Genomic DNA, 16,292 nt, shown 5'->3' with positions numbered 1-16,292 from the left:
TTCATAAGGAAAAGGGGCACTTATTAAAAGGAAATAGGGTACATGTTAAAATTAAAGGTGCGCTTATCTGAGTTAAAAAGGGGCAGTTATTAAAAGGGGAAGGGGCAATTCTTACAAAGTGAAAGGGGCACTATATAATCAAAAGTGAAAAGGGGCACTTCTCGTACCTGAAACGGGGCACTTACTAGAGATTTATAAAGGCACTTATGAGAATGGAAAATGGACACTGATTGCAAAAGATAAAGAAAAAATTGTCGAAGGAAAAGGGGCATGTGTCAAAAAGCATGTCTTCATAGTGCATGGTGTGATCCTTATACACATAAAATTGGCAATGACACTTAATCGTGAAATATCAATGGCTAGCTTCAGTTCCATTTTCATGTGAAAACTAAGACGAGTGAAATCTTGTTCGAACTTCGTTGTTGTCCGACTTTTAAAGTGGTACTAGATCTATAATAAAGTGTAAATACAGACAGTACACCATCGGAAATGGCTTCAAACATTATGAGGGCTTTGCCCAGAAAGCTGGTAAGAATAAAACACTTAAAGAGTTAAATTTGGCCACATTTACTAAGCCTGAGGGCCTGACGCAAATTGCACCATCTCTAATCACGTCTGCACTGCACTGCGATGCCGCCGCAGTGCCTGGAAGCTCCGCATCGATGCGCTGGGCCTGGCCTGGTTAATTGAGCTGAGGTCTGTCTGTGGTATGGCCGGGTGGATCCGGGCTAGGGTTAGAGTTAGGGTAAAATGACAAAAAATGACCGTTTTTGCAGCTGGGCCGAGTTGTCCCCTGGTCCGAGTTAGCCCGACTTCGGCTGGGTGATGTGACCAAAGCTGGCTGCGCATGTCTGTGACTTTCACTCCGTGTCTGTGTGTGTGATGACTTAACTTTAAATAGTCTAGTAGATCTAGTCTACAGTCTAGGTCTAGTCTACGCAATAAAAACTGTCAATTTTGATTTGATATATTGTTATGTTAGTCTTTTTTTCATATAGATCTAAGTCAGAGACAGAGTCAGACTCAGAGATTCTGATTTTTTGATAGATCTAGATGATTCTAAGTCTTGACTTTGGTTTAGGCCCTAATAGATCTAGATCTAGACTAGTAATAGTTAGATCTAGATCTAGGGTCTAAATTGTTGTTCATTAATTAGGCCTACTTCTTCATTGTGTCTGTGAGTCTGAGCCGTGTGAGTGTGACTTTGGGTTGAAAATGAAGATTTTATCGTTTTCCTTCAATGTGGTAGTTCATTTTGGAGGTAAAAAGATTCAAGATTCAAGATTCAAATTAGTCTAGATCTAGATCTAGGTCTATCAAATTAGTCTAGATCTAGGTCTAGACTTCTAGGTCTAGGTTTTATTCACGACTTGTCAAAAAGTCCAAAGACTAAAGTAAAAATGCAAGTTCACATCAAAATACAATATTTATATAGGTTCTAGACCCTATAAAGAAAACGTAGCAAATGGGAGAAGAAAAAGAAAATTATATATAGTCTAGAGTCTATATATATATAGACCCTATATAAAAATGAATAAATGTTTACATCAAAACATCAAAGCGGTATTAAAGAAGAAAAAAATTAGGATCTAGATCTACATGATATAAAATATTGCTAGCAAAATTGAGTAAACACAAACCTAAGGTTTGTTGAAGGAAAACGGGATAGAGGACGTCCACCAATATCTTGGACTGATGATATCAAGAAAGTGTCTAGACAAGGAATGAAAGGTGCAACACAAATAGCAGGTGATAGAGTTGCATAGCGTGCTCTCGTGAAGACCACAGCAGCGCTTTACAGCTCTACCTGAAGTTGATGATGATGATGTTGTGCTTCAAAATATATTTAAATTGAATTACTATTTGTCATACATGTAGGTAACACGGAGTTGCAGCTGTCGTCAGTTTTCAACGGTGAAGGGACTTAATGTAAGTATTCCAAGAGTAAAATAGCAGGCATAAAAAGCAAGAAACCATAATATTAAAGAGGCATGTTCCCCGTATTCCAGAGGGCGTTCAAAATACGTACCCGCTGGCGGACGGTGCTAGCTGCCTATTGACACCAACAGAATTCGGCTCTTACGCAGATGGCATGTTCCGAATGCCCGGACAATACCGATTATCGCATACATGTGCCGAAGTAATGCCAATCGCAGTTCGGCTCTAAGATTCGGCTGCTGTTTCCGCCCACTTTCGTGACGTCGCGATCGTCAGCGATCAGCTGGCTTGGCGAAGGCAGGCCAGGCCGCGCGTACTTTGATTGACAGCTGTATGCAAATTAGAAGTCGATCTTCGGAACCAAGATGGCGATGACTAGAGCAGCGATAACTACACTGGCGGGAACGTGCCACTTTAATAGTTACTCTGAATGAAATTGTATAACTATAAATCAGAGAAACAGATAAGTTGAAGCATGAGAAGTAGGATAAATAGTAGACCGAAAGCTTCAGTCTCTGATATCGACGGTTATTCCGCTGAGATTACATTTTGCTCCTCTGACAGCCTCTATAATAGACTGAAGTACGTCCTATGAGGTACTGTGTGGAATGAATTGTTCGGTTTGGCCGGACCGAGATGAATGAGATATGCAACAAGTTAGAACAAGTAGAACTTTACAAGAACACTTGATAGTTGAGAATGAAGAAAAGAAACCGTAAGCAAAATCATGAAAAAAGTCCTATTGTTAAGGTACAGGGTTTGGATCTTAAATGGTATGATAAATCTGTCTTCCTATTGTAAGCTCCATCTTATTCAGCTTTTTAAAAAATTCAATGATAATCAAAATGAAATTTAGTTAGTTGCATTGAGAACCGTGAGAGTTTGTGATGTTGATAGTGAATTACATTCTCTGTTAACTCCTACCTTTTTTTTCTTTGCTGTTTATTTTTGCTTTTGACAGGATGTAGTAATTGTGAGTTCAGTGAGGACTCCTATTGGTTCGTTTAGGGGTTCCTTAGCCTCTCTACCGGCCCATAGAATGGGTAGCATGGTCATCCAGGCAGCTATCGAAAAAGCAGGTGAAATAGTGCTCTACTTTCATTTTTTTTTTCAATTTTAATTTCTTTCAGCATTTATTGTTATTAAACAATTAAATACTGCATGACCTGGATGTTATTTGTTTGCTGTACATACCTTTGTTGACTTTATATTGAATAAAGTGTTGATTAAAAAATAAAAGTATAATAAAAGGGCCCTGTGCAGTTCAATAGTTCATAATTCAATTCTTAAATTATATGAAGAATTTATTGGATGCATTAGTTTATGTAGTTAATATGTGCATCACACTAAATGGTCTTTTTTCATATGTGATACATTCTCTATATTTTGTTTTACATGAAATATGTTTTGCATTTGTTTATGATTTTTAATGTGTCCAATATGAACTGAATCCACTTCAATTATTTCCACTCCTGGTCAGGTATAACTCCTGAAGATGTGAATGAGGTGTACATGGGCAACGTCCTTCAGGCAGGTCAAGGTCAAGCCCCAACAAGACAAGCAGCTTTAGGAGCAGGTAAATTATAACAATAAAAAATTAGTGAAAATTGTTTGTTTTATCAATCAAGAGTAGCTAGGTTAGTATTAATACTGTTCATTTATGAGGCCGTGTAATAATTTTAGCCCCCAGCATGGTCAGGTACGTGTTACATGCACCTCGGTTGAGAGGGACAATACGGACAAAACACCTTGTCCAAACCTGCCAACCAGTACGATTTAATCTTATTTTGTATGATTTTCCACAACAACAACAACAATTTTTTAAAATAATTTTGTTTGTGTGCGTGTGTGTGTGTCATTTTCAATGACAAAATGCCCATTCTGTCCTGTAAAGTATTGTACAAGCATCTCACATTGGTTCATCGAACACACCAGTCATGTCGAAATCACATATTTTAACCAATGATCCAAAACAAAATTCTTCCTGTATGTAGGGACTGTAAGAGGCATTGATCTGTGTTTAAAAAAAATTAAAAAATAAAAAAAAATAAAAAAAATTGTCAGTAAAATACAACTTTTGGGACTAAAGAATACAGTTTTTGAACTCCAGAGGTTGGCAGGCAGGTCTGCTCCTCCGGGGATGTAAACACCATGACCAAGCAAGGACCATACTCTGGAGGGTACCAGTCACCATAAATATTTTGCTCTTTCCAGGGGCTCCATAATGCTATATGATTTGAGCTTCAAATCTTTGTTCTTTAAAGGCCAGGAGAGATTAGACCACACAGCGTGGTCAATGACAGGTGGTTATCTCATCAACTCAGCTCTCAATTAACATAAGAAAAAGAGGATCATGGGGGACCAATGGTCACCGATTAGGCATTGTTTTCTATATAGAGGGAGCAAGTAGCTACAAGTAGGACAGCGGGCTTTAAAGAAGCATTGTATTTTGGAATACATTTTTAATAATCATAAAGCAACTTATGTGTAAACAGGTTGACGACTAGCTGTTACATAAAATGGAGCCTGCAAGTCCTACTTGAGATCCATGCACTTTTTGTTTTCTTCGTTATATGGGAGCACCTTTAGCACCTCTTGTGATGGATATGAGTGCTATACAAGTAGCAAGTTGTATTAGCAGTTGTAGTAATAATCAACATTGTGCATATTCATGTTTCAACAACTTCTTATACTAAGACTTTCAGTGTAGAGATGTGCCAGTATTACTTATATAAGTAGAGATAATCGCATGCTGAGTTAGGCATTGATTTTATTTGAGTGGATTGTAACGAGCCATGTTTTTTAAAGATAAAGTTGAGTTCTGGTCATGTGATTGCATTGTGAAAGAAACGGTGTGGAATCTATCAGAAAAGGTTGATCATCTAGTATATAAGTATTTGTGTGTATTGCAAGGTTCTGGAATCATCAAAATGATAAGAAATTTGGTCAAATCTTGGCAAAGTTACAAGCACTCTACACAGAATGACGTATATGGGACTACGCGAGCACATGGCGAAAAAAACCTACCCTGGATTTTTACGATGTTTCATGTCATATTTAGAATATGAAGGCATTTGAAGAGCCATGCTTTTCAGGGAACATGTTTTATCTGATGTCCTTCCATCCTTGCATATAATAACAATGATAATGCTCATAAATTATTTTTTACTTCTTCCCAGAACTCAACCTTCTCTTTAAAGATTTGAAGCATACATCATTAGTTATCATAAGATGATAACGTGGATCCTAATCAAATGATTGGTTCAAAGCGTACACATGACCAGGCATTTATTTTGCCTAACACCTAATTTTGATAATGACTGGTCATTAGTAAAATCATGTTATAAAACTTCATTTTATAAAACAAATAAAACATAATCCTATAAAACAAATATTGTTCGAGCATTAGTAAAATTACCCACACTCGGTACCTTCAAAACAGTCCAAACACCCTCGGCTATCGCCTTGGGCGTGTTAGACTGTTCCAAAGGCACCTTGATTTCTTACTAATGCCCTCACTGCTGTGTATTATTTGTATACTAGTTAGTATGATGGTCTGTAATTCATCTTGCTACAGGTCTTCCTCTTGGCACACCCTGTACCACAGTCAACAAGGTCTGTGCATCGGGCATGAAGAGTATTATGATGGCAGCACAAAGTCTTATGTGTGGACATCAGGTAAGCCTTCAATAATTTCCATTCTCTTTGTACACCCTGTACCACTGTCAACAAGGTCTGTGCATCAGGCATGAAGAGTATTATGATGGCAGCACAAAGTCTTATGTGTGGACATCAAGTAAGCCTTCAATGAATTTCTGTTCTCTTGGTACACCCTGTACTACTGTCAACAAGGTCTGTGCATCAGGCATGAAGAGTATTATGATGGCAGCACAAAGTCTTATGTGTGGACATCAAGTAAGCCTTCAATGAATTTCTGTTCTCTTGGCACACCCTGTACTATTGCTACAAGGTTTGTGCATCAGGAATTAAGAGTGTTATGATGGCAGCAAAAATTCTAATGTGTGGGTATCATGTAATCCTTCAATACATGTTTTCTCTTTTGGCCCACCCTGTAACTCTATCAGCAAAGTCTGTGCATCAGGAATGAAGAGCGTTTTAATGGCTGCACAAAGCCTTATGTGTGAATATCAACCAAAAAAAACCATCCCCACTTGCTTTTCGCTTACACATGAAAAAAGATCCCTAAAACTTGCAGGTGTCCCCTGGCATGTTTGAATGGCCCTTAACTGATTACGTAACAACCATGAATCTTTGTATTTGTTTGATTCTCAGGATGTAATGGTTGCTGGTGGGATGGAGAGCATGTCTAACGTTCCTCTGCTCATGGCTAGAGGTGATCCTGGCTATGGAGGGGCCAAACTAGAGGTAATACATGCAGTTATACCGTATTTGCTGGCGTAAACTGAGGCCGCAGTATTTTTGGAAGAGAAAATATCAAAAAGTTGGGGTGCGGCCTTTGCGGCGAAAGAGTAAAAAATAAAAAAAAACGAAAGTCAAAATCAGCACAAATTTGCACATATGGGACTACGAACGGTAAAATAACTATACCACTATGGTACAGGACATTTCCACACATCTTACCGACAATTTTATCTTGCATTGTTGACAGGAAGACAAAAATAAACGTTCTAAAACAACATTTGCCGACAGATCTTAATCTAAGTTCATGCCAATGCATTGCAAAAGTAAAGGAAGGGACCGTTTAACGGAGCTGCCTCAAAGCATCCATCCGAAGTCGCCATTTTGTTTTCCATTTCATGCAATTTCGCATTACACCGTACATTGTGGTAGGGGTATACATCAGACACCAAATCTGCCTGCGATCACTTTTTTAGCTAAACTTCAGGTAAATTATAAGAATATTGATGAATTTGGTATCAGTTTGTAAAAAAAATATAGTGTTTTACGAGAAAATTATGATTATTTTGTTTTGTCTGTTTGTTTTTTTTTCCTTTTTTTTTTTCCTCTCTTTTTGAAATGTCAAAGTTGCGATGCGGCCTTATCGCCGGCAAATACGGTATTCACCTTGATGATGAGATCATGATGTATGCACGGTAGAGGGGTGTGAACACAGAGTTTGATCATTCATTTGATGTCTTTAGTTTGACATGGTATAATGTAAGGGCATATAATATAGAAACAGAGGTGCCAGGCTTGAGGTAAAAAATTTAACTGTTATATCTTGATGAGGGACTAATCTGCTGGCATGGACACTTATTTTGACACAATTCCTTAAAGTCTTGAGCAGAGCCTAACTCTGTCAGTTTAGTGGATCCACTTGGTTTTAAAACCGGGGCCTACCACTGCTCTAACGCTAATCCATCCTGCCCATCTAACTGTATTTGTATTCTCATTCCCCAGGATGCCATTGTAGGTGATGGACTCACAGATGCATACAACAAGTTTCACATGGGGAACTGTGGAGAGGATACGGCAAGGAAACTTGGCTTTTCCAGAGAAGAACAAGATGACTTTGCTATCAGCTCCTACCAGAAGAGCCAAGCAGCAGGGGCAGTATGTACACACTAATTAACCCTCTGGTGAAGAGCACTGTTGATGTCACAGCTTGTTGATAGCATTTGTTGATGATTCTTTAAAGGCTGTCTGTACTAGTTTGGCCAGGGGGGGGGGATTAGACCACACAGTGTGGTCACTGACAGGTGGCTACAGTGTATCTCATCAACTTGGCTTAATAGTTTTGATTTTAGTGGCGACGGTGAAAGTGGAGGTGGTGGAGATTATGATACTGATGTTGATGATGATGATGATGATGATGATGATGATGAGGATGATGAGGATGATGATGATGAGGATGATGAGGATGATGATGATGATGATGATGATGATGATGATGATAATAATGATGAGGATGATGATGGTGATGATGATGACAGTGATTATGGTAGTAAAGTGATGATTGTGATGGTGGCGCTGGTAAAGGTAGTGATGGTTATGATGACGACACTAAATGAAAATGCTGTAGCGACAGTGTAGCTGGTAAGGGTATGGTAGTGTTGACAAAGAGAAATAAACTATCATGATACAAATGAATTAGTTTTAATCACAACTAAAGATTTTGCCAGTATATATATCTCAGTACAGCATATGAATTTGCTATGAATTTTGCTATACCTACGAAAAGTACCTTGAACAGTACCCTGTATATTACCTGAACTGAGAACAGTTTATATTTTCTTTTTTTAATGAATTGATAAACTTCTTTGTCTTATATTTCCAGAATAAAGTTTTTGACAAGGAAATTATCCCTGTTGGTGTCCCACAGAAAAGAGGTAGGTCCTTAAATCAATTTCTTCCTGATACTTAAAGTTTTTTAAGATACCCGGTACTTAATGGTTAAATATTTCAAAGCAGTGAAGAAACTAATGTTACAGATTCAGAAATTTTAGACTTTATTGCAACATTAAATTTCACAGAAGTGCAGGAAATTGTGTTGAACACTGACAACTTTAATCTCTTGTATGTACTAAAGTTTCATGACATACATGCAAATTGTTTAAAATATGTCACTTTCTATTGCATCTCATGTTTCCATGCCAACAGGAAAACCAGATGTTGTTGTATCAGAAGATGAAGAATACAGCAAGGTCAACTTTGACAAAGTCCGCAGTCTGAAGGCAGCCTTTGAGAAAGATGGTAAGCTGTTTTTTTTTCTTTGCCTCATCAGGATTTATCAGGTATACATGGTTTACATTCAAAGATACAATGATAAAAATCAAACTTACATAATCACAAAAGCATCATTATTGGCATAACAAAGAATTGAAATTAAGTTTTGTTTTGCTTTTGAGAATGATGGTAAGCTCTAATCCCTTTCACATTAGGGTTGGTGAGGGCTGAATTGATCAGCTATTCTTCAAATTGGCAACACCTTTGTTTGAATAAAGTATGAGTGTTGTAGATATATATATATTTTTAAAACAAATGTTTTTATTGTTATTTCTGAAAAATTAACAGAGTAAAAGCAACAATATAATATATAATATCATCTTAAAACTACAAAACAGGCACCGCTCATGCACCCATATACACGCACACACACACACACACACACACACACTCACATACTTTCCCAGGGGGCAAGTTTCATTACAAAGAGTCAATAATGATATTAAGGACAACAGAGGTATGCAAAACTACTACAAAATTTGTGTTGTAGATATATTGAACATGACTGAGACACTTGATCATGGAAATGCCACGCTGGTGCAGTGTTTTTATTTGCACGATTATTCAATAGAAGTACATAATCTAAATAATTGGGGGAGGTTAGCCGGTTAACCATGGCTAGTGCAAACAAGGCTTATTAACTCAATGTGAGCAAAAAGTGAAGAAATAGGATTGTTACCTGTAAAACTATTAATATTATATATTTATATAATTCATTAATAGACCATTTCGTAGTTAGCACATGGGTCAAATGACCCCAAATATCCGCAGATCTTTTACTCATGGAGAAGTCCCACTTTGTGTATTTTAGAATAATCAATGCCAAAGTCATGTATGTGCTTCATGAAAAGTTTTTGTTTGCCCTCTTGTATCATAGAATGTACTATAGGTGCACACATGAATAATGATTACATAACATGGGCACGTATTTGTCTCGGTGGGTTTTACAATTTTATCACAAATGACCTTTCCTCTGTTGTTGTTATTAACAGGTACTGTAACAGCAGCCAATGCAAGCACACTGAATGATGGAGCAGCTGCCATGGTTCTTATGACTGCTCAGGCAGCAGTGAAGCTAAAGGTCAAACCACTGGCTAGGATAGTAGGTAAGAACTGGTGGATAGGATTTATTATAAGATGATGAAGTAGATCCTAATAAAATGATTGGTTGAGAGTGTACACATGACCAGGCATTTATTTTGCCTAACACGTAATTTTACTAATGACCTGTCATTAGTAAATGCTTATGACCGGTCATTAGTAAAATCTTGTTATAAAACATCATGTTATAAAACATCATCTTATTAAACAAATAATACACATAATTTTGTTCAGGTATTAATAAAATTACCCACACTCGGTACCTTCTAAACAGTCCAAAAAAAAAATGACTTTCACCTCGGGCGTGTTAGACTGTTCCAAAGGTACCTTGGGTGGGTAATTCTTACCCATGCAAGGGCTAGGGCTGCAATTATGTTTATATTTTGGGTTAGGGGTGTAATCATGTTTTAGGTTAGGGTTGGGGTTGTAATTGGGTTTTCAGTCGGGTAGGGTTAGGTTTAGGGTTAAGTATATTGCTGGAGCGCATGGTTGAAACTAGGAATTCAGTTAATGTAGGAACTTGGCCATGGAGCAATCGACACAGCTTGTGTTGTACAGGTACGAACTCACTCGTACAATAATGACACATACCTTATTATCATCATTGTTTTATTCAGCAAATTCAAAGAAGTTAGTATTTATCTGTAGATGCGAGCAGATGTTTATGATAGACAATTTGTTTTTTACTGATGTGTGTCGATCAAAATTCCATTATGTTACATTAAATATTAGGATCTTGTATAGACAGACCAAAGAGAGGTTCACTAGACCACAAAATGTATTTTATGAGATTTTCTTCACGCAACCAATTAATGTTTTTCCACTGTGTCATTCTCACTGCACATGAGTCATAGAGATCAATCTATTTTCTTTCTTTTTTTCCTGTTTTTTTTTCTTCAAATAATTTTTCTAGGGTTTGCTGATGCAGCTGTGGCTCCCATTGAGTTTCCGATTGCTCCTGCCTATGCCATGCCAAAGGTATGTCTTTCTCGTCAGGTTACATGTTATCCAGAACACTTCAGTTTGATTAGATCTTTGAAATTGAATTCAATAATCCACATTTTTGATCAGTTGGGGCAAGAGTTAATCAAAGTTGAAAAATTGAAAGGCAAATCCTTTTTAAGGCTTTCCCTTCATTTGTAGCTACACTGATCATGTCTTGCAAATTTCTCTGATTTTTTCCCCTTCTGTTGTTAAATGAAATAAAAAGATGATTAAGAAATGAACTGAAGGGTTCCTGACAAGAACAATGTTTTATTTACTGAGTGACCGGGTACCAAATGAAGAATATTACAGAAAACATATCAAGACCTTATAGATTGATTCATACTATTGTAGTGACTTGACCTTAGAAGAACTTTGCATTTGTAAATATTGTCTTGTCGTCATTGTGTGGCTTGAAGTCTGGCCTTTTATTCAATTGTCAGTCTTTTCTTTAGTGGCACCTGTAATAATATAATATTATTAGAGTGCCACACATACTTTCTCTGGCAAGCACATTCTAAACCTTATTGTATTGGGATGTGCAGTTATTCTGGCAAACACATTCCACACCCTATGTATTGGGATGTGCAACCCCCTAAGGTACTGGTATAGCATGCATATTACACTTGCTTGCCACACCTATATTCATCACTTCTCCTGAGCTGTTCTTATAGAGCACACGTCTTCTAGAGAGGGTCTAAAGTCTACACCAAAGCTAATTCAGCTTCATCGTAATTCATGTCCTACTTCTTCGCTTGTTTCTCTACTCGGTTCTAAGGCCTTACTACTTTATAGAGATTATGAGTTTCTTCTTCCTTACCTAATCCGCAAAGGAGCGACATTACTTTGTATATGGTCTTACATATTCTTTCTAAGGGTACTGTGCAATTTTTTAACTACTGCTTATTATTCACCTTGTGAGATAATATATGTCCCAGGTGTCGGTATTCAACAGGTGTATCTACGAGACAAGGTAGGAAAGAAATCATTTTCTATTTCTTTTATTTTAGGTGATCAATTCCCTAAACTATCATTACATGTTATATTCATATTTGTGTGCCAGGTTCTAGAACAAACTGGAGTGAAGAAGGAGGACATTGCCATGTTTGAAATCAACGAGGCCTTCAGCGTCGTCGCCCTTGCCAACATGAAGCTCCTTGACCTTGACCCTACAAAGGTCAACATCAATGGGGGTGCTGTCAGTATTGGTCATCCTATCGGGTGAGTTAGTTTGCGTCGTGTCATAACAGTGATAGATATATTTATGTTTACAGCGGAACCTTGTTATAAAGAGCTCCGATTTGACAAGGTACATGTATCTGTTATAACAAGGTGATTTCGCTGGTCTCAGCCCTTTATATTCTTCTATTGTTTATCCTGATAAAACAAGGTAATTACCATGGTCCCACAGACCTCGTTATAACGAGTTTCCACTGTACTGGTAATCATGTTTTGTATTGGGACTTACTTCATGAAACTTCTGTAAACATGTAGGGCTGAAACGTAATCTTGAGTGTAAGTATGCTGGTCAAATCCAAAGAAGTGAGAAGAAAAAAAACACTTCCCCTGATTTCCAACTGTAATACACTTGTTAGGGTAGAAGAACAAACCCCTGAAAGGTTTGCTCCAGAAAGCCTGAATTATTAAAAATTTACATGTGGAAAGGGTGGATATTTTCAGGATTTCTCTGTCATTTAAATACACATCTAGTAATCATATTCAATCGATATTCAATCAATATGTATTATTTTATTATTTTCCTCCATTCCTAGGCAAGTAATCACATTGTATTGTTGGATGTAACACCATTGATGTTATGTTATTATTATGTTTTATAATCTGTGTAAGTATGTACATTGTTTGTAACACCTGTACCAGTGAACAACAAATTTCCATTTTGTATGGACAATAAATCAATTCAATTCAATTCAATTCAACTCAATTCAATAATATCTGAAGTGAAAACCTGTACAGAATTCATTGTGTAGTTACCTTTAGTGCATGCTAAATTTGATAAATATGTTTGGAACCCTAACATACAGTACATGTACAGAATAATACAATTTTTGGTAATTTGTCCAGTTTTAAACAGCAAGAAGCACACTTTTCCGCCAAGTGGATGACCTTCCCAAGTATGTGTGTTAACTTTATTCAAGTTCTTAAAAGTTCTGTTCATTTATTTTGTCAGGATGTCTGGAGCACGTATCACAGGCCACATGGTCCATAACCTCAAACCAGGAGAGAAGGGATTGGCCGGTATCTGTAACGGAGGGGGCGGAGCTTCTGCTATCCTCATCGAGAGATTATAATCCTTGTATGATCCTTCATTATAGAAGAATTTTCACATTGGTTACGTCTTAAGGAGAGAGGATTTCAATGAAATTGGAAAGATGTCAATTTAAGGAGAGTGAGAAAAATTATGGAGGAAAAATGCATATTGCATTAATGTGACTTGTATATTTTTTTCTGTGGTTGATGTTTGTCATTTGAGTATCATGCTTGGGTTAAAAATACATCATATTGGTGAATGGCTAAGCTTCATACTTGCATTTATGATATTTTTGCTGAAAAGTGCATGTGATGTGTGGTTAGCAGAGAGGCAAAGACCCCTTGATATGTATATACAGATTTCTTTTATTGACTGATACCCATGAAGATTGATGTGCTCGTGACTATTTGACAGTTTAGATATTGAGAATGTCTGAATGGATAACTCTATATGAAGAAAGAGACTTTGTATTTTCTCAAAGAGAATGTAATTATTAAATAAAATTTATTTCTCTATAAATGTTTTCCTTTCTCATTTTACTTTCTGAACGAAACAGCAGTCATTCATATGATGAATTGATTTAATTATTTATGTTTTTGATATTATTTCAACAAGTTAGCCACGCCAGTAATTAGAATATTGTGAATAATCACGACCCTTTTGAAGTAGTACCAACAATTTTTTTTCTTCAAATTTTATGATCATTTGGAATAAGATGAGATAGAGACATGGAAGTTACATGCAGTTTGAAATTGTTGGTATTCATATTGTAGAATGGAAAAGGGTGTTCACTAATGACCCCGTCGCTCTGTGTTTGGAATTTGTTGGTGTTCTATCTTGGTGAAATGTCACTTTGAATCATGCTCAAAACTGACCTATACGTACAAAAAATAAAATCCATCCATGTTGGCTGTATTGTAACAGTTGGGGGCCTTTGAATGTGTTTTGACAGAAATATGGCACCAAAGATATGCTATGAATCATCGATATCATCATCATCATGAGGTTTATCAGTTCATAGACTGTAAAACTCTCGTTTCTTTTTTTTATGTTTCTATTCACATCTTGTTTTAATGAAAAAGTGATGATCACTTTAATACAGATGCTGAAATGCTGTTGCGTTGATGTGAATATTATCTTTGGTTTTTTCTGCTTGTGTGGATGTATGCCTTTCTTTTCTTTTCTGATTTGTGCTGAAACGTGTATTTTTGAAGAAGTGCTTTAATTGTACTAAGGCTGTGCTTTATGAAGTAAAACACCCTTCAAATAGTGTGCTTAATTTGTGTGTTAGTACACTTTTATTTTTTGCTGGCCACTCTACAAGTTGATTAGGGCATTTATGTGTAGGCCCAAGTTATGCCAATTCATGAAAACCAGCAACGATGATGCAGTTGATTTTCAAAAGGTCAAAGATCATTGGCAGCCTTTATTCATCTATTTATTTATTCATGTGATATTCTTTCAAAAGGTTAGCCCCATCAGCATTTGAGATACTTGTATACACCCTGCATTATGCTTTTCTATTTGCAAGTCTCTGTATTTGTCGAAAACAAAACAACTTAACACTTTAAAATAGAATGTTTTCTAAGAGGTTTCTTAGAACCACAATATTCAGATTTCATTTTTTGACTTTGAAAGTATTCAGTAGGCACCAAACCTGAAATACAATATTGTGTAGCATAATTAGAATTAAGTAGCAAGTGCATTGAGCAATTGTCAAGTGTTAACAAACATTGTTAAACAATGTAGTTATTGTATACTGTATGTATACAAATCTGGCACATTTCAAACATAGTAGGTTCACTAGTGCCCATGCACAAGTCTTAAAAAAATACAATTGTGATGACATGTAATCCCACTAATGGGATCTGACCCTGTAGATCCCCCAATTACTTTATTTTGGCAAAGACGCCAAACCACTGTACTGTTTAAATGTGGTTCATGTCGTGACCAAATGATGTGAAGTACAAGTATTGCAATAAGTGATGGATTCAAATATATTATATTTTATGATCACACAAAGAATTTCTTTGGTATACTTGAGTCATTTTTAGTTCTCTGCCTCTCGTTTCATACCCATGTAAAGTCACCAGTTTATTTTCTTTACTGGTGGGGAAAAAAAAATGAGTACTAAATGGTACTACCCTCCAATGATTACCACACACTCGTGGGTAGAAGAGATGTGAGAAATGAGGAACTGAATAAGACACAGAGAGAGAGAGAGGAAGAGAAGTGAGACAGAGATACAGAAACAGATTAAAATAAATATTGGAAGACAGAGACAGTCTTGAAGATGCAAAGTATATGTGATGTGTTGCTCTGGAGGTCAACTGTTTCTGAAAATTCAATTCCCCTTTAAAGAATTAAGCATGACAACAAACTATAAGAAATAAGACATCAACACCATTTTTACTATAAACTTGTTGTTTTTTTTATTGCTGTAGTCAAAATTTGAATAAATAAATAAACTCTTTGGCACTATCATACCAGTTACTTTTGTACAATGCTCTACACCAAGTTACAAAAACCATATATACCAGTTCTATTAGATAATAATGATATACTGCTTCTGAAGCAAATATATACGCTGTATGATGAGCAAATCCTCTAACCAATACATACTCTGACTAATAAATGAGTTTCAATTCCCAATCTAGAAACAAGTACATAGATATATTTTGTTTTAACAACTGAAGAAGAATAAAAGTAAGCTGCAACAAATGTTCAATACAAGGAAGGAAATACAGTTCCTCAAATACCATGGAAAATATATATAAAACAAAGCACATACATGTACACAACAAAATTGGAATGTGATACAACAAAAGTGAACTATATAAAGCTTCTAACAAGGTTTCGTGTATGTCCTGTTTTCCTTCACCAAAGAAATACTGATAAAACGAGTACAGTGAATACAGAAAGCACACACACAGACAGGGACTAACGTTACATTGTATGAAAGCAAATCAAATGTTAAACAAAGAAATAACATGGTAATTATAGTGCTGGTCAAAGTCATGGTCGTCAAAAATAGATTTGCTTCATTTCACTTACATGTAAATATTTATTTGGAAAGTGAGCATAGAAATTGTATCTGCTAATTATTGGAGTTCCTTGGAACTTCATTGTGTGGCATGTACGAATGCTACACTGTAAGTAAGACTCCACTGCATGTATCAATGAACGACCTGTAACAGCAAGTTGGTAACAGCAGTTGTTCAGCACAATTATCCGACCAGATATGTAGCTTGAATAGTTTCTGGAAGACTAATTTCTTTTTTAATAATTTTAA

General features: G+C 36.4%; 1 protein-coding gene across 1 annotated transcript; it reads left to right on the top strand.

Annotated features, from left to right (window-relative positions):
• Positions 1 to 367: 367 nt before the first annotated feature.
• On the top strand, positions 368 to 15,025 carry LOC584928 (acetyl-CoA acetyltransferase, mitochondrial). Its single transcript, XM_030995049.1, has 13 exons — positions 368 to 528; positions 1,879 to 1,929; positions 2,900 to 3,017; positions 3,419 to 3,514; positions 5,516 to 5,616; positions 6,232 to 6,324; positions 7,321 to 7,473; positions 8,198 to 8,249; positions 8,521 to 8,613; positions 9,639 to 9,752; positions 10,661 to 10,725; positions 11,795 to 11,952; positions 12,920 to 15,025. The coding sequence occupies exons 1-13, from the start codon at positions 490 to 492 to the stop codon at positions 13,038 to 13,040; spliced, it is 1,254 nt and encodes a 417-aa protein (XP_030850909.1). The 5' UTR covers positions 368 to 489; the 3' UTR covers positions 13,041 to 15,025.
• The last annotated feature ends 1,267 nt before the right edge of the window (positions 15,026 to 16,292 follow it).

This window comes from Strongylocentrotus purpuratus, unplaced genomic scaffold (assembly GCF_000002235.5).
Source record: "Strongylocentrotus purpuratus isolate Spur 01 unplaced genomic scaffold, Spur_5.0 spur5_scaffold_21, whole genome shotgun sequence".
NCBI classification, from domain to species: Eukaryota; Metazoa; Echinodermata; class Echinoidea; order Camarodonta; family Strongylocentrotidae; genus Strongylocentrotus; species Strongylocentrotus purpuratus.
The sequence above is the reverse complement of the archived record's forward strand: the minus strand, read 5'-3'. Positions and strand labels throughout refer to the sequence as shown.